At 31.0% G+C, this 25202-nt stretch overlaps 2 protein-coding genes across 2 annotated transcripts; both read left to right on the top strand.

The window, feature by feature from the left end:
- The first annotated feature begins 6164 nt into the window (after window positions 1-6164).
- On the top strand, window positions 6165-13995 carry LOC106768221 (ABC transporter B family member 25). Its single transcript, XM_014653222.2, has 17 exons — window positions 6165-6365; window positions 7008-7076; window positions 7179-7214; window positions 7305-7379; window positions 7534-7658; window positions 7939-8038; window positions 8126-8297; window positions 8857-8975; window positions 9051-9161; window positions 9255-9399; window positions 9612-9744; window positions 11722-11797; window positions 11893-11958; window positions 12122-12229; window positions 12951-13058; window positions 13145-13342; window positions 13432-13995. Exons 1-17 carry the CDS (start codon window positions 6315-6317, stop codon window positions 13636-13638), a joined length of 1899 nt encoding a protein of 632 aa, XP_014508708.1. The 5' UTR covers window positions 6165-6314; the 3' UTR covers window positions 13639-13995.
- Window positions 13996-15324: 1329 nt separating this feature from the next.
- LOC106767388 (RHOMBOID-like protein 12, mitochondrial) lies at window positions 15325-24232 on the top strand. Its single transcript, XM_014652269.2, has 8 exons — window positions 15325-15727; window positions 16599-16719; window positions 18044-18163; window positions 22106-22216; window positions 22626-22664; window positions 22981-23085; window positions 23185-23226; window positions 24047-24232. Exons 1-8 carry the CDS (start codon window positions 15330-15332, stop codon window positions 24134-24136), a joined length of 1026 nt encoding a protein of 341 aa, XP_014507755.2. The 5' UTR covers window positions 15325-15329; the 3' UTR covers window positions 24137-24232.
- The last annotated feature ends 970 nt before the right edge of the window (window positions 24233-25202 follow it).

The raw sequence follows: 25202 nt of genomic DNA, 5'->3' as shown, positions 1-25202 counted from the left end.
CTCAGTCACTTGTAAGTTTGTTTGGCTTAAACAATTACTCAAAAAATTAAAATTTGGAGATGTCATTCAAATTAAACTTATATTTGACAATCATGTTGTTTTTCATATTATTTATAATTTCGTCTTTCATAAGAGAATCAAACACATTGAAATTGATTGTCATATCATTTGAGAAAAAACTATATCTTATAAAACATCGAGATTGAATTCGTTAACTCAAAATTAGAATATATTTTCACCTAGTCTTTATGTAATCGAGAATTCATTAATACTTTGTAACAAGTTTAATATATATGAGTTATATATATATATATATATATATATATATATATATATATATATATATATATATCATGATTAGCATTAAATATATTAAATTATTAAATGTTTTAGATACATATCTTATATTTATTTATCTATTGTCTTTAATTACTTTGTTATTATATATATTTGACTTATATTTTAATCCATATTTTTTATTAATAAAATAATATTAGTCAAAAAAATAATTTCGTATATAACTTTTGATTGTATTCAATAGTACTCGAGCGATATCATACCCAAAGACAACGATCAATGAGAAAGATTTCTAGTACGATGCATCTAAAAGCTTCATCATTATCCTCTGGAGCCCGGAGGTCCCTAGAGACAGTGTCAATTATCTTCCCACCAAATTTTTGGTGCAGCAAGAATATTTCCATGTTCATTAGAAAGCATGTAGAAACTTACATTCAGCAATGGTGAGTGCAAATAACATAAATACACGCTGACAGAATATTTAGTATCTTTGTATGTGAAATGGATCGGAAAAGGGAGGTATTAAAAGAAGCATACAACTAAGATATACTTGATGTGGCTGCAATCAGAAGAGCTACAGTAACCATCACCAGCTTTCCAGCCTCAGCTTTTGCCTGCAATCAATTTCTAACGAACAAAAGAAGAATCTTTAATAATCACACTAACATGATTCAAAGAAAAGTTGGCCACTTAGGAGTTAAAACACTCGACAGAATCCCACATTTGCCGCCTGTAATGTACACGCAAGTTAGCAAATGCAGATGTTAACATGATGCTAATGCTATGATGTTACGGAGAGAATTAACTTATGCGTGGACAGTAATTACCGGCACTGGGTGTTCAAAGTCTGCGACTTGACCTTCCGAGCCACCATCCCTCTTTCCTTGTTTCTATATTTCCGAAAAATGACATAAAACAACAGTAAAGATTTCAACTCTGTCTTCGACTGAACACGGTTTCTAATTTAAATTATACTCTTATTTTCCCACTCTGTTTAATGAAATTTTTTGTTAAATAATTATACAATTTACCAATACCAGTAGAGACGACTTTGATATGAGAAAGTTCAATTGTCATGTTTACAAGAACAGAGAAGTGCCATCTGAACTGTATTTTTTCAATAAACCAAATATTATTTTTAAAAAGTCGTTCACGAGGCCCGAATTTCCAATGACCGACTAAATATATTAAAAAATAATTTATTTTATTTATTATTAGTGAAAATACACTTGTTTTTTTATTATCGATAGTTATTTAATTAAAAATATATAACTAAATTTAAATAAATAATTATTTTAATTTAAAGAATAATTAAATTTCAATTAACAGTCATTTAAAAATAAAAATAAAAGTATCATTATTTTAATTTAAAAGAATAAAAAAAGTATGGATATCATGTAAGTATATACTATATTAGCTACTCCAATGAAAAAAAAAGTATTTCTCTTTTTATATTTTATATAAGTATATAAAGTATTAGTCTTTTCTGTGATGACGTACCTGGTGATGTACATGGCGATAATACAAGTCATTTTTGTTTCTTTCGTATGTTTTCTTTTTATAATTCATTACAATCTTTCCTAAAGAAATGAAAACGGGATTTAGAACGAATAACTTTAGTACTTCAATGTGGTCACACGCTCTACTCAGCCACCATAATATTTTTTATATTAAATTAAAATGTTAGTATTCTTATTTTTGATATTTTTTATATATTTATTATGTAAACTATTAATCGATATTTTAATTAGAATAGTTTACATATTATACAAATCGCTAATATATTGATTAAATAATTTTAAATAAGTCTATTTTTATTAAAAAAATTGTTCATTCACTTATTAAATCAATTATAATATATGTTAGATGAGTGTATTTATATATTAAATAAACGAGATTAACAAGAAACATTTGATGGTCTAATAATATAACGAGTTTATTCATGTACTGATTAAATAAGTATAACAAAAGACATCAGATAAGTCATTTCATACACGTATATTTGTTATACAAGTTCAATAATACACATTAGACAAGTATATCCATACATTAATCAAATGAATTTTGTAACACTTTAGACCAGTTTGTTCATATACTGATTAAACGAGTCTATTAATATACATCAGATGAGTCTATTCATAACGTATTAAATGATTATATTGATACATATCAGACTCTTTTATCCATTATTTGATTAGAGGAGTTTTACAATATACATTAGACACGTTTGTCCATGTGTTAATTTGACTAGTATAACAATACATATTAGACGAGGTGTATGTATACTAATTAAACAAGTTTAACAATACATATTATATGAATTTATTAGTGTACCTATTAGACGAGTCTAATAATACACATTAAACTAGTTTGTTTATATACTAATTTATATTTTTAATTAATTTACATATTTTAATAATCATCCTTTATATTTTTAAAAAATTTACTCTATATTTTTGTTCATTATATATCATTTGTATTTTTTTAAAAAATATACTATTTATACTTTTTTTAGATATATTTTACTTTTTAAACCTATAAATCATTTGATTCTATTCAAAATTTAATTATAAATTTAAAACTATTTAATATTTATTTTTCAACTTCTAAATATCTTTTAATAAAAAAAATATAAACCCTGATTCAAAACTTAATTATAAATTTAAAAGTACTTATTATTTATTTCTTTAGCCTCTAAATCTTTTCTAATAAATATACAAACAAAAACCAACATGTAAGTAGATACACATTTCTTATTCCTCTCTCTAAATTTCTGTTACATTGACTTTTACAATCTTAATTTTTTATAATTTTTATACAAAGAACATCGGTGTAATATCAAATATTTTTTTTTTATTTGAACTACATAAAATTTAGTAAGTAACCTGACAAATATTAAAAATAGTCTATTAATTATTTGTATTTATAAAATAAATAATAATAATAATTTAAGGATACTAAAGAAATATATTAAAATAAAAGAAATTTTAGTGAAGTTACCGGCTAGTTGGAGTAGCTTCTCTAGTTATTAATTAAAAGCTGCTCAAATTACTAGAAGAGTTTGGTCCATGTTGATGTGTTGGAAATGACAACATCATGCAAATTGGCTAATACTATACAAATGTTGTCTTCGATGACTCAGACAGACGCGTTGCGAATACATTTCATGTCCAAATATCAAATTATACTCAATATTTATATTTAATCAAGATATTTTTATTCATGTTTAAAATATTTTTCCCATGCAAAATTCCACAGAGGCCAGTGCCAATCTTATTATGATATATTCAAAATAGTTTATGGCATATTTTGGAATATTTATTCAAAATGAATAATCTTTATTATAAAAAAATTATAAAATGTTAAAAATTAATTCTGAATTAAATTTTAAATATTTTATGGTAAAATCTATAAAATATGTGATCAGGAAACTTTTAATACATTCTTAATCATATTTTTTAAAAGTATAAACATTTTAAAAGGTCTTTTTCATGACTATGTGATGACGAAGAGGTGCAGAAAGAAATCATAGAGGTGCCTAGGGTAAAAGTCAGGATTTAATGGTGGCCCCGACCCGATTGAGCTTTGAAACACCACAATAAATTTTTTCAAAATGGTAACATTGTAATATAGTTATTATTTTGTCAATAAGTTCTTAATTGTTTGTCACATAATAGGACAATTTCAATATTACTTTTTCTTTTACATTGTTTTCTTTTAGTTAAAGCCACTTTTGAAGGTTACGTGTTTTCCACGTACAATAACACATCATTTAATGCGCATGGTGTGTGATATCATCCTTTCCAAAGCATTTTTTTCTAACAAAATATACTTTCACACATATAAAACCTTTTTTCCATTAACATTTCTTATATATTTTTTAAATATAAAAAATTATTTATTTATGATCATTTTAAATAAACGTAATATATATTATTATATAATTCATATATAATCTTAAAATTTTTAAAATAAGTTCAAAATATAATTATTATTATAGTAATTATTATTATTATTATATACCTTTATTAGAAAGGATTCATAGTTTTTAGTATATATATATATATATATATATATATATATATATAATTTTATATTTTAAATATTTTTCTTAAATTAAAATTTTAAATTTTACAATTTTTTATTTAAAAAAGTTACCTACAAAATAAGTAAAAACCAGTGACAATAAAATTATAAAAATTATTTATTAATTTTGTGATTATAGTGTTTGTTCTTTTCTAAATTTATCCTTTATTAAGTAACATTTTTTTAAATTTAACTATTTTTTTAATTTAATCTTCTTTTAAACTAAAATAACTATCTATAATAAAATATTACCTACAAAATAAATAATAAAATATTACCTACAAAATGAATAAAAAAATATTTACAATAAAATTATAAAAAATATTTATTTTTATTTTTATAATTATCATTTTATTATTATTATTATTATAAGAAAAAATAACACATATGTGTAATATATGTGTTGTCACTATATAAATGTATTTTGATCTTTAGAATAACTACTAAAAAAAGATTAATGTGTTAAAGCAAATTAATATAACTTCTACTTAAGCAATAAGATTACTCTTATGGTCTTAAAAAATTAAATAAACTCAAATTTTTTGATTTTGTCAAATAATTCTTTTAGTCTGAATTTTTTTTCTGCTTTATCCACGTCAAAACACGTGCTTTGAGTAAGCAAAAGAAAACCACGTATTTCCTTCGTGGAATGTCGGGACCACATGTTTCTATTTCTTTAAGAAAAATTGTAATGAATTGAAAAAAACAACGCGAAAAAAAACAAAAAGGACCTACATTATCGCCGTGTACATCACTACCTACGTCATCACAGAAAAAGACTAATACTTTTATACTTATATAAAATATAAGATTAATATATTTTCTTTTAACTTTTAATAATTTTTTTTTACATTTTAAATGCAATTTTTAATTATCAGTAAAACAAAAATATGTGAAAACACATAAACAATATAACTTTTTAAAATATCAAATGAATTTAATAAAATTTGATTAAAAATATTAAATCTATACATTTTAAAATTAAAAGTATTTTTAGTAAAAGTTAACAACAAAAATATATTTAATTTTAAAATATATAAAAAATAATTTTTTTTCACTGGAATAGGCTATTATAATATACACTTCATTCTTTTAAATTAAAATAATTACATTTTAATTTTAATTTTTAAATGAGTATTGATTTAAATTTAATTATTCTATAAATTAAAATACTTATTTTTAATTATTATATATTTAGTTATATATTCAATTAAGTTAATTACCTATAATAAAAAACAAATATATTTTTACTTATAATAAATAAAATAAATGACTTTTAATATATTTAGTCGGTGATAACAACTTCAGACCTGTGAATGACTTTTTAAAAATAATATTTGGTTTATTGAAAAAATATTCAGTTCAGATGGCACCTTCTCTGTTATTGCGAACATGACCATTGATAAGTCATCTCTACTGGTATTGGTAAATTGTATAATTATTTAACAATTTTTTTTATTAAACAGAATATGAAAATAAGACTTTAATTTAAATTAGAAAATAACACAAACAATATTTACACAATTACATAAGTTTTTTATTTGAGCATCTCTGACTAATTTTCATAATGTGATGAATTCATTGATTTGATTTTTTTAAAAGGTTAAATTGGAGGAATAATATTTATAGAATTTTTAAATAATATTTAATAAGTTGAAATAAATGGACACACACACACTCTTTGCATGCCTAACCCTAGCCAATGCCTCGGGCAATGAGGGAAAATAGTTTCCAAAAAGAAAATATATGAAAAATTATTTTGGAAGGATAGAGAGTGCATGTTGACTAACTCCCAACTAACACAATTTCATTTTATTTTATTTAATTTTTTATGGTGAGAAAGAACAGAGGTAACGATTGGGTGTCGTTGTTGTATCAGTATCTATATAGAGAGAGTGGAAGTGAGAAAAACATTAATTGAGAGATTGAAAATGAACGGATTAAGAAGTGAACGAGCTCCTCTCTTGGAATCTCAGCGTGGCGTAAGTCAATTTCTCTTCCTCTCCACAATTTTTCTTCGCTTTTCTTTGATTGCTCCTTCTCTACTACAACACTGTCATTCGTTCCTACTTCTGTCATCAATTCAAAATCGCACGCTTATTCAATGTAATCCACTGCCTCCGTATGATGATGATGATGATGATAAATCCTATTGTACTCTTTTAATTGAATTAAAACTTATTTTGTAATTTTTTTTGTAGTTGTTTAAACTTGTTCTTCTGTGTATATATCACTTTCTGTTAAGTTGTGTTGTGGAAACTGTGTTCAGTTGAAGACAGAGTTGAAGTCTTTACTGTTTTTTGTCATTTTTCGGATTTTTATTTGTTTTTTCTTTCATTTTGAGGCATGAATGAGATTAAAGTTTACACGAGAGGTCATGGATTTGTAACGGTTCCACACTTTGAGGAACTCGTGCATGCTATACTGGCTTAGGTTTTACCCAGTCACTCTTGCTCCCTGAAACTATTAATCACGTCCCCAATTCTTGGTATGGTCATGCATTTTTCTTTCGTGAATTGTATGGTTATGGATTAGGTACAGTCAATGTAAAAATTTGCGAAAGTGGACATATTTCTGCGACTGCATTTATCGATGTGGTTCCATTAATTTTTGAAACAATACAGGGACGAGGAAAGAGGGATGGTGGCTCGGAAGATCAAGTCTCAGACCTTGAACACGGTGACGCAGTGCCGGTAATTACTGTCCACGCATAATTTAATTCTCTCTGTGATATCTCATAGCATTAGCATCATGTGAACATTTGCATTTGCTAACTTAATGCGTGTACATTACAGGCGGCGAATGTGGGATTCTGTCGAGTGTTTTCACTCGTAAGTGGCCAATGTTTCTTTGAATGAATTGCTGTCATGTTATTTTCATTATTAAAGCTTCTTCTTTTGTTCGTTTGAAATTGATTGCAGGCAAAACCTGAGGCTGGAAAGCTGGTGATCGGTACTGTGGCTCTTCTGATTGCAGCCACATCAAGTATCTTAGTTGTATGTTTCTTTTAATACCTCCCTTTTCCGTTCCATCTCACATACAGAGATACTAAATATTCTGTCAGCGTGTATTTATGTTATTTGCTGTCACCATTGCTGAATATAAGTTTCTACCTGCTTTCTAATGAACATGGAAATATTCTTGCTGCAGCAAAAATTTGGTGGGAAAATAATTGACATTGTCTCCGGGGATCTCCGGACTCCAAAGGAGAGAGATGAAGCTTTGGATGCTGTTAAGAGCACCATACTAGAAATCTTTCTGATAGTTGTCTTTGGGTATGATCCTTGCTTGAGTACTATTGAAATATAGTGAAAAATTTGTATGAGATTTATCTCCCTTCTATTAAAAATATGCATAACATGTTCTTTTTATAATTAAAAGAATATGAACTAAATTCAAAACACAAAGAAAGATCAATAATAAAGTAACTGAAGATACAAGAGAAAATAAAGTATTTATGTAAGATATCTAATAATCTAATATATCTAATAAGTACTTTTTAATTTATCATAGACATAATTTTTAACTTATCACTGAGTTTTCATGGTTTTCCAGATCAATTTGCACTGCACTTCGAGCCTGGCTTTTTTATACTGCCAGTGAAAGGGTTGTTGCACGGTTGAGAAAGAATTTGTTCAGTCACCTGGTAAACCAGGTATAACAGTAATGACTCTTGCTTTGAATCTCTTTACTTTCTCTGAGCACTGAGCAGGCTTGTTTATTATGTATTATGAATTCTCAGGAGATAGCTTTCTTTGATGTTACTCGAACCGGGGAACTTTTAAGTAGGCTATCTGAAGATACACAGATCATAAAGAATGCTGCGACTACCAATCTTTCTGAGGCCCTGAGAAACTTTTCAACTGCATTTATTGGTTTGAGCTTCATGTTTGCAACGTCATGGAAGTTAACGTGTGAGTTATTCAACATTGAAGAAACGCAAACACGAAATTATGTATATCCTAATCAATGTTTACAAAAAAAACCGGTCATTGAAATGGTGGCAACTTGGTTCATTCATGATTTAACTATAGTCAAACCTGTGAAGTTAATTAAATATTTCAAATCGTACAATTTATTAAGCAATGAATTAACATAAAATGATAAGAAATAAAATCAGACAAAATATAGCATTAGCATAAAAGGACCGTATTGTAAATCCTGCGTAGACAGAAAAATAATAAATAATAGTTAACCACATTTGGCGAGAGTGGACCTTATTCATTTATTATTATTTGTCTCAGAAACATATCGTTGGTTGAATAAAGGATAAAAGAAGTAAATAAATAATAATAATAAAAACTTGTCCAAACTGGTTTTTTGCCACTGGTTTTAGTGGTTCTCTAAGTGTCTGATCTTTCAATTTTTCTAGATTGAAAACTGAGCCACTTCACTGGTTTTCTGGCCAAACTGGTTCACCCGGGTTTTCTTATCCATTATCCTAACTTCTCTCGTTTTCATCAACTCTTGCAGTGTTGGCTTTGGCTGTTGTACCTGTTCTTTCCGTTGCTGTTCGCAAGTTTGGCCGTTACCTGCGTGAACTTTCTCATAAAACTCAAGCTGCTGCTGCATTAGCTTCATCAATTGCGGAGGTATGTCTTTTTCACTAAACAGATATCATAGGAAAAGATAGTTTAACTTATATTAATTTTATCTGTGTTGCACAGGAATCCTTTGGTGCAATAAGAACAGTAAGATCATTTGCCCAAGAAGATTTTGAAATAACGCGCTACTCAGAGAAAGTTAATGAAACACTCAGTCTTGGACTTAAACAAGCTGTGAGTTAGCCAATTATATTTTGATACATTGTGTAACTTCTTTTGTTTACCTTAACAACATTTAATCTTATATGTATCTCTTTGGCAATGCAGAAAGTTGTTGGACTCTTTTCTGGAGGCCTTAATGCTGCATCTACACTTTCAGTTATCGTAGTTGTTATATATGGAGCTAATTTGACAATCAGGGGTAATATGTCCTCTGGTGATCTTACATCTTTCATTCTTTATAGTCTCTCAGGTAAGTTCTTTTTTCTATTTCTCCCATTTACATTAGAATGAAACCTGGAAAACATTCACATTGAAAGTATGCATGATCCATTGATATTTTCTATTAGTTGGTTAATATTCTTCTTGTTTATTCTCTTGATCTATTTCAGTGATATTTTAACTGTTGTATTTGAACTACCTGTGTTGTATTGATATTGACTCAGCTCCTTTGCCTTCTTGCAGTGGGTTCTTCTATATCTGGTCTGTCAGGATTGTATACAGTAGTTATGAAAGCTGCCGGTGCTAGCAGAAGGGTATTTCAACTTTTGGATCGTACCTCATCCATGCCAGAGCCAGGAAGTAAATGTCCACTGGGGTCAGTTTCATATAATTCCTAAAATATAACTTTGAGAAATTCTAAAAACACAAGACAACACACTTTGTACAGTAGGGTGAAATTAACGTGGTACCCACCAAATAGGAGGCAGGACCCCTGTCATCGAGTGGAGTCACTCGTGAATTTCACCAAATAGGAGGCAGGACCCCTATCAGCAATTTCTAAGGCAGTAACCTCCATAATAACATTTGTGGATTCTTTGACAAGAAAACTTTCTTGGAAGGCTCCAACAAATTCCTTATTTTTAGTTGCCAGTTCTGAAACATTACAAGTTTCCTTCAGACAGGTAACAACTCATATCTTGCTTCAACTAATGCATTTGGTTCAGTCCCCAGCTCCAAGCAGTTGATTTTCTCTAGTTCAGCTTCATCTGAATTGTGTGGTTCAACCACCGTGTCAATTTCTATCACAAGCCCATTTTACATCTACTCTAGAATCGTATGATTGGCCTCCATATTCATTGTTTTGCTCTTCGAACTAAGAGTATTTTCGGAACCCACCATCAAACCTATCTGCATACTAGATCCTTTTTCAGTATTTGGCGAGTCTTCTACTCGGGGAAAAACATTACTCATTTCTTGAAAAACACCATCATCAATCAAACTCATCTCGTACAAGCCATTCTCCCACAATCTAACCACCCTCCTTTTTCTATATGTTTTTTGTAATGAAATACTACTAGGGGTCTCAATCTTGGTGGTGCAAACCGAAACCGAATGATTAATAGCTCTTCTCCCACCAGTGCAGCATCAACCGCGATTGGATTCACAATTTCATCCAATGCATCAACCGCGATTGGATTCACAATTTCATCCAATGCATCAACTTGATGGAGAGCAATGAGTGCGTCAGTCGTGTCCACATATGTGATGTTGGTGGGAATCTCTTTTTAGGGCCTGCAACTTTGCAAAGAAATACTCCTTCAACTGAGCTTTTGGAGTTGGATTTACTTGTGACACCAATATCTTGAAATCTTGGATGAAAATTTTCCCGCCTCTCTGTCCGTGTTACTGTTGCCAAACTCTCAAATAAAATTTTCCCACTCCGTGTCTGGGTCACTGCTGCCAAACTCTCAAATAACATGCTTCTCCTAGTGCCTCCAACTATCCGTAGTTGAGTTGTTGCAAGATCTTCCCATGATTTTGTTGCCAGATTTTAGCCTATTAGCCTGCATTTCCTTCCATGCTAATGATGGCTGGGCGCAACTTCTCTTTTGGAGCAATTTCCTGAATTTCGAAAACATTTTCAGCCCTTGCTGTCTACCCCATTGGATCGTTCCTTTCAAAGGTGGGTAATTCCACCCTTAACATCCAATGCCTATGTACTTCTTCCTCTTCTTTGTCGAAATCCTCACTGAGCACCGTTTTTTTCTCCTCTCCTTCCCCCATTAATGGAGTTCTCACTTCTTTCAGAACTTCTTTCTCTCTTCTTGAATGACACAGTAATTCTTTAATTTCTTGGAAGTTTTCTTGCATCTCCAAAATCATCCTTCCATGTTCTCTGGCCAATTTCACCAAAGCAGCTATTCTCTTTTCCATGATTTCCCCTTCTCAAATCCAACAGGCCGGACCAAATTGTTAGGAACCCAAAAACTGTGAGGAGAAAAACAAGACTGAAAAGAACTAAGAAAAACTCTCAAACTGAATTATTCACCATTAGCCGTATAAGCCAAAGCTTTCAAAGGAAAATTGCTTTCCTTTGACGAAGGGTATTCTCCCTCCCAAAGTGAAAAGACTATCCATACAAAAGAATCCCCCAACATCCCACAAGAGAAGAATATAAAGGCTTTTCTAGAAAGTCTCCCAGCACCCCGTCCACCCCCTTTACAACTACCCATTTTATTATTTTTATCTCTAAATTTCTTCCTAACCCTCTCATTACTTCCATGCCTAACACTTTTAGCTTAAACTTTTATTCCTTTGAATGAGAAATGGCACTGAATGCCTTTTATTGTAGTGATCAAGATGGGGAAGTAGAACTAGATGATGTGTGGTTTGCCTATCCATCACGCCCTAATCATCCAGTGCTCAAGGTAACAACTTCCCTTTAGTTTTATGTTCGGTCATTGCAAATGTTCTGGAATCCGGTAAATAATTAATCAAATTATACTGCACTATTCATCTTTAGGGCATTACGTTGAAATTGCATCCTGGATCAAAGGTTGCTCTTGTTGGTCCAAGTGGTGGTGGAAAGGTATAGTACACGCAGTTTTCCCTTTCTTGCTGTTTATTTTTGGAGATAATCATTCTAAAAGGTTCTTATTTAATGAGCTTGGGTTGAAGAGCCGTAGAAAGGTTAGCAAGGTGAAGTGAAAGAGAAAAAATCATGCACATTAATTTGTTTTTTATTTTTGCAGAGTACAATTGCGAACTTAATTGAAAGATTTTACGACCCAACCAAGGGAAAGATTCTACTGAATGGGGTTCCTTTGGTAGAAATATCACACAAGCATTTACACAGAAAGGTAACTTGACCACAGTTTTTTTTTTTTTTTTTTTTAATTTCAGATTTTAATTTTATTTCTTTATTTATTTTTCGATACAATCAAGTGTTTGAATTTAAATAATACAAATTTATTTTATCATTTCTATTTACTGTCAAACACAGGCCATAGATTTTTAGGTTAGCACTGCAGCAGCTGTTTGAGTGTAGGACACAATAAATCTTAACATTTTAGCAAATGAATATCAAAAGTACATTTTACAGAATACAACACATTTATAATATTTAGCAGATGAATATCACACGTATATTTCAGTAAATATTAACTTTATATAAGACATTCATACACTACTGACAATGATTTACCCAATTTAGTGTTGTAGACTTGCAGTCTCGTGTTTTTAAGTTTTAGGAACGTAATGTCTTACAGTATTATGCATTGATGAGTATAAGATAAAATCCTGGTATATTGACTTAATAAGAAGTCGAGATGCAAAACTATTTATTAATTCACGCCTTGTACTACCTATCTTGTTGTGACTTACTACTGCTACATTTTTTACTGTGCTGTGTGATTGCCTTGCAATTGAGTTTGATACTGAAAATGTAAAGTTTGGTGCTTGAGCGAGTATTACAGGTTTAATCTAATACGCCGATGGTAACAAGATTGGACTCCTCAAAATTTACATTTCTTTCGTGATTTGGATAACTTAAATTAATGCTGTTTGCTCATGTCTTTGCAGATCAGTATAGTGAGTCAGGAGCCTACACTCTTCAACTGTTCCATAGAGGAGAACATAGCTTATGGATTTGATGGCAAAGTGGACCCTGTTGATTTAGAGAATGCTTCTGTAATATTTTCTATCTTCTTTCTGCAATAAGACAGCTCTTTCCCTCTACTCTCATTTGCTCATTGTTGGTATGAATTTGAATGCAGAAAATGGCCAATGCACATGAATTTATATCAAAGTTCCCAGAGAAATACCAGACCTTTGTTGGAGAGCGTGGGGTAAGGCTTTCTGGTGGGCAGAAACAGAGAATAGCAATTGCTAGAGCCCTTCTTATGAACCCAAAAATTCTCCTCTTGGATGAAGCTACCAGTGCCCTAGATGCTGAAAGTGAATACCTAGTGCAGGTGAGTTTGCGGTTCTTTTTCCACCTTCATGCTCACATAAACTTGTTTTTTCTCTTGCATAATATGCTCATGGTGATGATTTGGAGCAGGATGCCATGGAGTCTCTCATGAAAGGAAGAACAGTTCTAGTCATTGCTCATAGGTTATCAACTGTTAAAACTGCTAACACCGTTGCAGTTGTATCTGATGGCCAAATAGTTGAGAGTGGCACCCATGATGAGCTTCTTAGCAAGGAAGGTGTCTATACTGCATTAGTCAAGAGACAACTACAAACAACAACAAAAGTCGAAATCTAGTCTGGCCCCACCAAATTATGAATAACCAAACCAACCAACTCGCAAGAACAGTGGCATATGATGCTCAGACTCGACCTCCTAGGAAGACCTTCACTTCCACGGATACAACTTACACCTTCTGTTTGATTCAGACCAAAGACGAGGGAAGCCAGAAAGAAATTGCAAATTAAATCCAATTGGAAAGAGGAAGAAAGGCGATTTTGAGTTTCTTTTTCCCTTTAATTTTACTCAACCAACTAAGAGAAGACGTGTCATTATCCCATTTTCTTTCTTCCACTGCACCTTCAAATTTGTAATAGAAGATAATAGTGTTGAAATGGTTATGCTTACAGTGCTTTAAAAAACACTTTTGCTTTATATTCGTTTTTCATAATTCGGGTCTCTTTTCTAAACGGTTTTTGAGGCATACTTTAAAAAATATATTGATTTATTGAAGTTAATTCATAAATCAAATGAGCTGAATTTAATTTACAAAATGAATTTATTAAGGAAATAAACTAAATTTAAGTTCAATTATACTAATTTATGTGTGTTTGTGTGTTTATACGGTTATATTTGTATAATTATTTCTTACTGTTTTTCTTTTTTATAAAATAGATAAACAAAAATATGTAAAAGAATAAAAAATTCAAAACTTCAATATTTGAATTCATAGTGATCTCTATTCAGAACTAATCCTTGCTAAGTCCACTTTACTTATTTTCTGTTCTAATAAGTTTTAACCTTTATAAGACTGGCAGAATGTCTGATTATAAATTTTCCACGGAAACTTTTTAATCCAAAAGAACTTCTCCATTTAAATATAGTAAATGAGCAATTTGAGCTAAATAAAAGTTATAAAATGAAAATTGAAATTTATATGTGACAAAATAATATAAAATTTAATGACTATAATTAATGTAAAAACTTGTATATTATAGCTGCTTTACCCCTGTAAACATTATTTATATTTTTATTTGCAATTGAGTTATATTATTGAATTGGATAAAATTAGTCAAACTAGAACGGCATTATCTTATCTTCATTCCGAAAATAAAAATTCTTTAACTTTAGAGTAAAATTCCAATGTTATCTTCATCTTTATTCTCTCTCTCTCTATATATATAAGCATTTACTTAGGCTTTCACATGATAGATATTTTTATGCAACTAAAGCTTTTGTTTAAACCTTACTATTATAGGACAAATTATCTAAGTATTAAAAATTATATATTATAATATTTGTATTTTTCACTAATATATTTTTTAGCTGTTATCTCATTTTCTTTCCTTAATTTTTTCTAAATATTAAATCCACAAATATTATAAAAGAAACAATAAAATAAATCGTTATGTAAGAAAAAAAAAGCATTTCTCACATTAAATAATAATATACAAAAATTAAATAAGAATTGTTTACCATAAAAAAAAATAATATCAAGTAAAAGAGAGAGACAATAACAAACAAAAATTGAAACAGGTGAACTAGGGTCAACATTAGAAAAAAAAATAGTAGTGTATAAAATCACAATTTCCATTTAAAAATATTAAACATTACTTCTATTAATAAAACTTTTAAAAAGTAAAAGTCATTTAAAAAAACATTACTTCCATTAAAAATATTAAAAACTATATACCCCTTCTTGATACTATGTAAAAGAAAATTTGCAAATTATTCACATAAATAAATTTTAAAAATTTAACCCCTTTTCCATGGAAGGTCTGTTACATTGTAACAATTTGAAAAAAATGCAGAGTTTAGTTCGCAGAGTGGTGGTGGAACAGAACCCCCACGGTGGCGCCAAATCTCACAGTATCTTCTGCACCTTCTCCTCTATTCTCAAACCTTCACAACCCCATTTGCATCAACGCAACCACATTCCCTCTTCCTTCCTCACTCACCAATCTCTCCACTTCCACTCATGTCCCTCATTTTCCTCCAAACTCCGCCCCTTTCTCTCCCGATCAATGATCTCGCGTTGCTTCGCCTTCAACTCTCTCCTCGGAGTCCGCGCCAGAAGCCCCTCACTAGATCACAGGTCAATTCTTCAGTATTTTCGTCGGCACAACTTCAATTTTAACCACAATACTGAATTCTCCCGGCGTTCCTGGTAATTATAGCTTCGTCTTTTCTTGTTTAATTAGGTTTTTTTTTTTTATTTGTCATTTTCTTCTGTTTTCTGAAACAAAGTATATATTCCTTGCCTGATTGTACCGCGAGGTTGAATGCTCATTGGGGTCATCATACTGAGTTATCATTCTTTGATTAACTAGACGGTATACTGATGAATTGAGCATCACATTCTAGTTAACATTAACTCTTATGCTTGAGCTTCTAAAAGTTAAGTTCAACCATCCTTCTAAATGGTTGGTTAACGAGTTACTTGACCTAGACGTGAAGAAACCAAAAATTGAAGATATTTTTATCATTGGAGAGATTCTACATTACACGATCTTAACTTAAAGGAAAGTTTCTTGTCAGTTTCTTTAACATCACTGTTCCCAAACTAAACAATTTCCAAGTCGAATATATTTGAAATTTAATTAAGTGAAATAAAAAAAAAATATAAAATTGTGAGTTTCTTGAATTGTTTTGAAATCTCTTACTCCTGGAGCAAGACTGATTATGAATTTCTTAAAATTAATGTGGTACCATAAGAATCCCGGAAGTACTACCGACCACAAAAAGTGGTTTAAAAAATTCTTGTAAGAAATCTCTCTCTCTTTTCGAGAAACAACTTTGAATTTAGCCAGTGAAATGAATTTAATTCATTTTACCTTTTTATTGTCTTCTTCTCTATAAGTACTTGAGGCCCAAAACTGCCTAACTTTTTAAACATTAATTTCATTTCGAGAACATGGTATGTTTAGCATATATTTTAGAAAGGTCAGGGTGTCTAAACTGTAGTACACTTGTTTAGTCTGTTTGCAATTTTACATTTAATATGGTCATTTCAGTAATAAATTTGATCCTGTTTGCAGGAGATCATGGCTCCGTGGGCTAACATCTAATGACGTGGTTTTGGGCTTGATTATAGCTAATGTTGGTATTTTTTTATTGTGGAGGATAGCAGATGAGAAGTTTATGATGAACAATTTTACCGTGAGTTTCTTGATTTACAACTTGATTTTGCCACTGGTAGAAATAATTTCCTGAGACTTGCTTTGGCCCACCGGTGTTGGTCAATCACTTGTTTCTTAGCCAACCTTCATCATAAGATGGTGTTATAGTGGCATAATATATCACTAATGTCTTTGCAGCTTTATCAACGCAATTTTTTTTGTCAAGGATAGAAAGGGAAAATCCTAGAGTTTTGAAGTTTTAATTAATTCCTGACAACCATTACATCCTCATTTTGAAGTCGAAGTTTATTTTTTAGAGATACTATGGGATGCTCGAAGCAAATTCACACCTGATTTATATATACTGTGAAGATTGATTCAGTAAGGTCTTGTTAATGTTCCTAGACCGTTTAGCTATGCTAAACCCTCCAACAAAAGATATGCAACTTCTAGCCTATGTGGTGGATAGTCTCACTAGAACTTCTGTCTGAAGAAGCTGCCTAAATTGACGTTTCAAATTAGTAGGAGGAAGCACTCTTCGTGTGTCTTCTCTCATTAGTTCAAGCATGTTTCACTAAAGTTAGTTATGGTTATGTTGAATAAATAGGAACCTGTATCTACAATTATTGTTAATTGAGAGTTGTTGTCCAAGTATATTAACAAGAAACCGTGAGAGTTGAGCTAGAATTCACTGAGAGAGAAATTTCAAGTTGTAATCTCTATTCATAGCAGATTGTGTCGTTGGTGTACATTGAAGTTTATTAACACTTAAATTGAACCATGTTATTGTTGTGTAGATTCTTTCCTGTCCTTAGTTTACATTTTCGGATTCTCTGTTATCTGTGTATCATTTACGTGGTAAACACTTTTGTAATGAGTTTGATTTAAGCTGTTTCATGACAATATCGATTTTGTTAGCACATGAAAAAATATCTCATCAGATCTTAGATTATCCTCTACGCATGATTATTTTCCTTATTTCCTTATTAGCTCTTTGAATTAGGTATTGCATTTCATCTTATCATAAATTGTTTCCCTAATTAGTTAGGATTTTGATTAATATATACTATAAATAAAGATTACTGTTGTAGGTTGTACAAAATATAAATCACACTAATATGTCCATATGTTGTAATACATCTAAATTAATATCAATGTGTTTCAATCCCATTTATCTTTCTCCACCACTCTATACCTAAACCTTGGATAATTTCAAATGATATAATCAAAACATCAAAGAGTGTTGCACTTTATCCGCTGTTGAATGATGGAATTGAGAAATGTGTTGTTTCAACCTTCAATGTTATTGTCTGTATGAATTAAACACCATCTAGACTTCTAATTCAATTACTTGTTGTGAACAGATCTCTTTGGACAATATTAAGAGTGGACGTTTGCACACTTTGATTACCAATGCATTTAGTCACGTAGATACCTGGCATATAGTTTCCAATATGGTTGGTCTCTACTTCTTTGGATTGAATGTAAGTGGCCACTTTTGTATCATTATTTTTCACTAGTTTTTATCTTTATTTAATACTTGTTTTTCTTTTCTTGAAAAAATTATATTGTCGTATTGATAGGTGTATGTATCTCTTCCTTTTTGTTGCCACCATGTGTGTAAGGAGTTAAATTACTACTATATGTTAGAACTTGGAGTTAACCTTTGGATCAATAAGATTTGAAGCCATGATTTAGAAACAAGAAGGATACTATTCTCATTGAAAATACACAATAAGTTTATTTAATTATTATTGGCAGATGTACTCTACTATATGGGTCGAGATAAATCTCTATTTAAATAATGTGCATTTTATATACTGGTGGAAACACTAACGCAATAGCGTATGTGTCCACATTAGGTAAGATAACTGAAAATAATTATCGTAACATAAAAGTAATTACCAAAATTGTAACATTCCAAAATTTTTTAAACTTAAACAAAAAACCTTTACATGAACTAGAGAAAACTAACACCAAACTTTCTATTTTACGCTTTAACTCCACCGTTTCCTAACACTTGCTCACCACTGACATTCCCCTGAGCTCACACCATTAAGGTTATCATTGCAAAACAGAAGACAAAACACCCAAACAAACAACACAAAAGTAAGGGTAAGCTAATATTAAAAGAAACAAATACAGGATATCAAAATTCATCATACATGAAGTTCATACCAAATTAAACAAACATCCTAGGCATACCATGAACCTAGACCTAACCATCTGGATAAGGTATGAATGTCGAGCTATGGCGGGTCATGCACTTGTTGTGACCTCTACTGCTCTGCAGAGCCATTGCTAATGGGTTTCACCCTACCACACTCACAAGGTTAGTCTATACCGCGTCTTAGGCCATACTAGAAGTACCTAGGCTAATACCTCCTGCTACTTTCACCACATGTATCACTCATCTCTAATTGAGAATGAATGATCATTAGAGTGTTAGAATAACTCCCAAGACTGAGCTCCCTATATTCATACCAACAACACTGTAATACAACCATTAAGAATTCTTCTTAGAACTCTTACAAACCTTTCATCCATCCAATCATATGTTCCAAACCATACCACAAATCATAAAATTAACCATCATACCATTTAAAACTATGCACATAAGAGAAAGGAAGTTGAAACGACCAATTAGACTCATACCCACTCGTCCAACACCAGAAACAAAATTCCTAGCTAGCACAGGTTCGCCCATCGAACCAAACCACTTGCCTAGCGAGAACAGAGGTAGAGGGCTTCTCCAGCCCAGTGAGTTGACTCGCCTAGCCTCTGAAACTCACTACCAAAACCCCTTAAAACTCGCCCAATGAGCAGTATCCACTCGCCCAACGAGAGCCAAAACAGTGAACTCCACAAGTCGAGTGAACTGGCTCGCCTAGCCACTGAAACTCGCTGCCAGGATCCTTATATACTCGCCCAGCGAACCCTTTTTTCTCGCCTAGCCACTTTGCATAATTCTGAGCACTAAAGTTTGCAGAATTTGCACCCCTCAACCCCTCATGACCTATCCTAATCACTTTTACCAACTTCTACCACTCCTTGATAGAATTCTAAGCTATAATTGTCCTAACAAAAAGTGTGCGAACTAAATTAAACTAGTTTTAAACTCATTTTACAACAAGATTCCAACTCAAATTAACCAAAACCTCTCTTTAGAGACCATAATTCAATTCTACAAGTTTTAGCTCATGACTAAACTACTTAGGCCTCTGAACAAGTCACAAATGACTCAAAGACAGACCTCAAACACTCAAACATGCCTGAAACCTACCAAAACAAAATCTCACTCTCCCAAACCCCTAAATTAAGTCTAAAAACCTTCCTAAACCACCCTATTGACTCATACTCATTTCCATATCAGATTTTTAGCCACTATAGTTAGCAACAAGTCTCAATTGACCCTACAACATATCTTAGATTACAGTTTCTCTCCTTAGACCTTTACTTCTAAAACTCACCTATCAAAACCTCCATTTAACCCAAAAAAAATTGACATATAACTCAGCCTAATTCCTTTCTCTTCAACATTACCACATATATTACATCCCTAACTTCACAATCACAACATTCATGACAATATTCAAGTCCAACAGAAACATCAAAGTCCATAAACAATCATTCAACCAATTACATGCATCCAAACACACTTAATACTAAAAACCATCATTTCAAGTATAACAATCAACATACATTAATTCCATGTACCATTAACTAGCAGTTCATGCTTCATAATACAAATTAAAGACAAACAAATTAGTTTCTTTTACCTTTTAGAAGACCAACCGTTCTAGAAAACTCTATTCCGCTCACACAGCTCAAATAGCTCTATATGTACCTACAAACAATAGAAACACGATCAGGGTATCCTGTTAGTACAAAGAGTCTTATAGAAGACTCAAACATTATATGCAAAATGAACGGGCCCACATGCAACAGAAGAAAAAAAGGACCAAAGAAAATGGGTCGAAATTTAACTTACACAGATGGAGAAACTGATCGGTCTAAATTGAATAGCTCGCCGTTAGGATCACTCCTACGATCTCAGTTCTTCAATTAGATGAACAGAGAAGAAGAACTCCTAGACAGAGTTACAAAACTCTAAAAAAGTGGTTTCTAGAGAGATAGTGTGTTTTAAAATAATTAAACTCGTTTATAACAAATCCATTTACATTAAAACCTTTTAATATTAAAATAGTTGAGTCTCACTATTTTTAAACCTCTACCATTTCTAAAACACAATTTTTTAGGTCTTTACAAAAACAATAAGTGTAAATGTACTACAAAATGTATATATGAAAAACATATCAACATTAGTTAAAGTAATATAGAAATAGAAAACAATTATCTATAGAAGTAGTTACCAAAACAATAAAGGTAAGTTGTACAATGAAACGTGTATACAAGAAGCAGTTTTCAGAATTGGTATCCTCTTTATCTATTAGCATAGATAACAAATTCATTTGTTGTGCCTGAGACACAGGGGTTCCATCATTTGATTTTCTATCATTTATTCCTACATGATATCTTGAGCCTAGTTGAATTTGTGCCCTCTTGGTAAAACCATTGCTTATCAATGCCATTTTTTCTTCAAATATCATGTTTCTTTCCAATTTTTGGTATCGTCTCATTGTTGTGCCTTCTTTTTCCAGCCATTTTCTGCCATTTTCCACTGCCACTATCTGTTGCCGTCATCTCCAGCTTTCCAACCAATGACCCCACATTAGAATTGCCCTACCCAAATGACCATTGTGCTGCCAAAGTTGGTGATGCCATAAGGCCTCATACTTGCCTAGAAGCAAGCAACTTTTTTCTTTTTCCCTCACTGAAAGCCACCTGTGGTGGGGCATTTGGCATCGTTTCAGCCAACCTCACTAGTGACAAACTCATTTGTGATAACCAAGTTTTCCTTAATATTACCTCAAATCCAATATTCCACAAGAGAACTAAACATATTGAAATAGTTTGTTTCTTCATTCACGAAGAGATTGTATTTGGAGATACTACTACTTAGTTTGTTAACTCCAATGATTAGTTGAAAGATATCTTTATCATATCACTGTGGGGTCCTAAAATTAATTATATTTGTAACAGAGCTTGGTGCATATGCTAGCTTGAGAGGAGTGCTAGATGTATTTTACGATATGGACCTAGGCCTCTATCTAATACAATGTACATTCTATATATAATAGGCTTTTTTCGTGCTTGAGACACACAGGGATTCCATCATGTAGCTCTATCATTTATTCCTACAATTGTTCTTATAGCATATAGCTTGGTTAGTTGGCTTGTTAAAAAAGTCAGTTTAATTTAGATGCCATCACTTGGTTGATAAGCTTTTATCCTGCTTTTCTTCAATAAATACTGTGTTTTAATCATCTATTACTCTTTAACCATTCCCATTGGGTTTTGGGCAGGTTGGAAGAAATTTTGGACCCGAATTTCTGCTGAAGCTGTATCTTGCAGGGGCAGTTGTTGGCGCTGTTTTTTACTTAATACACCAGGCCTATAAAGCGCAAACATCAAAGGTCCCATGATTACAATTTGAATGCAATGCCTCTTGAGCTATTCTATTATTCTTTCTTTCCTCTTTCAGATCAAATAAATCAACAAAAAAAATGATTTCTGCCTACTTCATAAACTACTTCTTCAAATCATAACCTTTCCCAATATTTTGATTTACGTACATGTAAGGTTGTAAGTTTACTCATGAAGTTAAAACTTTTCTTGGAATGTTTTGTGCATTTAATTTAGAACAAAATTCTATAAATGATTTTCCAATAAGTTATTTTACTTTAGTATGCAATGGTAAATTGATAAACATATTTATTCCTAGGTGGTGATTACTGGCTAGCAAATAATTTCATCATATGAGCAAAAGTGAATACTTTATCTCTTATTGAATTTCAACGTTCCTCTGCTTTCTGTTTGCAACAGGATTTGACAGCTATGATTGCGACAAGGGAATTAGCATTGGTAAGCTTTTAGAAACTATATAATGGGTTCCTCTTCTTTAAGGAATATTGGACGTGCTTTGTGCTAAAACACGTTTTTGGTTTGACTTACCAGCTATGTTTTCATGGAATTATGTTTTACCTTTTACTTTTAAACTTTGTTGATTTCTTGAAATAACTTCTGTTCATAATCCAGTAAAGAGGATATTCCTATCATTATAACTAGAATATCGAGTTATTTAAGTATAGACATAGAAAATTACTGTTTTTGTATAGCTTAAGACATTAGTTAAAATCATTGCCTGTGATTAATTGAACTAGAACTTGGCAATCGTTAGGGCGCAAGTGGAGCTGTGAATGCTGTTATGCTACTTGACATATTTCTCTTTCCAAAGGCAACCCTCTACCTTGACTTCTTTATACCAGTTCCTGCGATCTTGCTGGTATGTTCTTCTCAACCTTTTATCATGTTAAGCCAAGATTGTGCAGTTTATGATGCAGATACTTACATATTCTTTTCTTATGATTTCTTGTTAATTAAGGGCATCTTTTTTATTGGGAGAGATATGCTCAGGATACTAGAGGTATGGTGAACTCCAAGGCTTACTCTCGTTCATAATATTTTCCATCTCGAATATTTTTATTGTAGAGATGATCAAATGCTAGAGTTGTAACTAGTTCAATGACATCAGCATAATTTTTGCAGAATTACTAGGATTGGGTTGGTGCCTTAGTTGTAATGGCTTTGGGTAGTTTATACGAGATTCACGGCTCTAAACTTATTGTCACTATTCTACTAAAAAGAACAATCTGTTTCAAGATTGAATATAGGTGTTGTCCTGGTCTATGGTAATTTATTTATAAACAAGTAGATCTTTTTGTTACAATCTAGATGTCTTAACATAATGGTTAATCACAAATAGCCAAGCCAATTTCATAAATTCTATTTGATTAAGGTTTAGAAACAATGAAAAAATAGCCTTATACATATATATCATACAAATGATGTTTAACTCCTAACGCGATAGTTTTAAACTATGAATTGTCAAAACAACTTCATCATCAGTCACATGGTGGTCATTGGGTTAATCAGAAACCTAATTCTTAGGAGTATTCACAATATGATCCCGTGTGATGTACTCTCCTCACTGGTTTTCTTTGAGCACGTCCAAACCATTTTAATGAATTTTCTTTGATCATCGTTTCCCAAGAAGCTGCCATGTTAATATCATGTGGTATTTTGTCCATGTGTAACCACATATATTTTAACACTATCTAAAACTGATACTTTAAAAACCCATTGTACGTAAGTAAAAGTAATCACATGATATTATTTGAACTACAGTTGTCGTCTATCAATCTATGGCAGAATACTAAAGAGTGTTGTTGACTGTCAAATTGCAGGGAGACAGTCGAGTATCAGGATCTGTTCATTTGGGGGGTGCTGTGGTTGCAGCCATAGCTTGGGCAGGTGTTCGGAAAGGAAGATTCTAAATCCCTTTTCAAAACTTGGAAAACTGTGTGTATCTTTCCTTTCAGGTTTACTACTTTTCTTTTCAGGTTTGAATGATATATTATTAATGTTAAACACTTTAGTCTTCTAAACTGAAAAAGAGAATGTTATCCCATTTATCATCCAAAGAAACATGTTTCCCCTCAATATTTTTGCCTACGTTAGACATTTAAATTTACATTCTTTAACCAAAGTAGTTTTTAGGGGTTATTCACCTAGTTGTTTCTCTTATATCAAGTTTTGAATTTGAATTTTTTATTTTTTAAATGTTAACCATACTTTTTATTCCAATTTGATATCAAAATTAAATTTTGATATCATCATATTGAAGGTATTTTATTTTCATTTTAGATGAGCTAAATAATCATCTTAATTAATTTAATTATAAACCAATTAATTTTGATATTATATTAACAAAAGTATCAAATAATTTGATTTTTGTTTTTTTTTTCTCTCTTTAAATACGGTTAATGTAATATTGTAAAACATTGATTAGTCATTATTAAACAATACCTCTTTTCATTAATTGCAATTTTTTATAAAATTTAGTTAAATTTAAAAATTATCAAAGTTGTCCCAAAAATTGTCAATGACTTTTTGTTTTTAAAAAACTATTGCTAGGTTAGAATTTTATACAGCAACGAATTTATTTATATGTAGTTTTCTGCAAGTTATGAAATTGGTTTATTTAAGAATAACTTTTTCTGATTATATATTTATTCATTTATATCGATTTTTATATTAATTGAACATTTTTTTATATGCTACCCATCAATAGCCATTTACTTGTATTTTGAATAGATGATTATCAATAAAAATAAGGTTTTGTGATGAAGAAAAATAGGTTTTGGTCTACATTAAATTTTAAGAGTTTAATCCACTTTTAAGATTTTAAAATTTCAAATTCTAGAATTAAATATTAATTTTATATTTGGATTAGAAGTGAAATAAAATGCAAGGAAATAAAATAAAAAAAATGTGTTATTTTAATTAATAGAAATAAAATGAAAGAAACGAAAAAAAAATCCTTTCAGTTCTTTAGATGAG

This window comes from Vigna radiata, chromosome 7, assembly GCF_000741045.1.
Source record: "Vigna radiata var. radiata cultivar VC1973A chromosome 7, Vradiata_ver6, whole genome shotgun sequence".
NCBI classification, from domain to species: domain Eukaryota; kingdom Viridiplantae; phylum Streptophyta; class Magnoliopsida; order Fabales; family Fabaceae; genus Vigna; species Vigna radiata.
The sequence above is the reverse complement of the archived record's forward strand: the minus strand, read 5'-3'. Positions and strand labels throughout refer to the sequence as shown.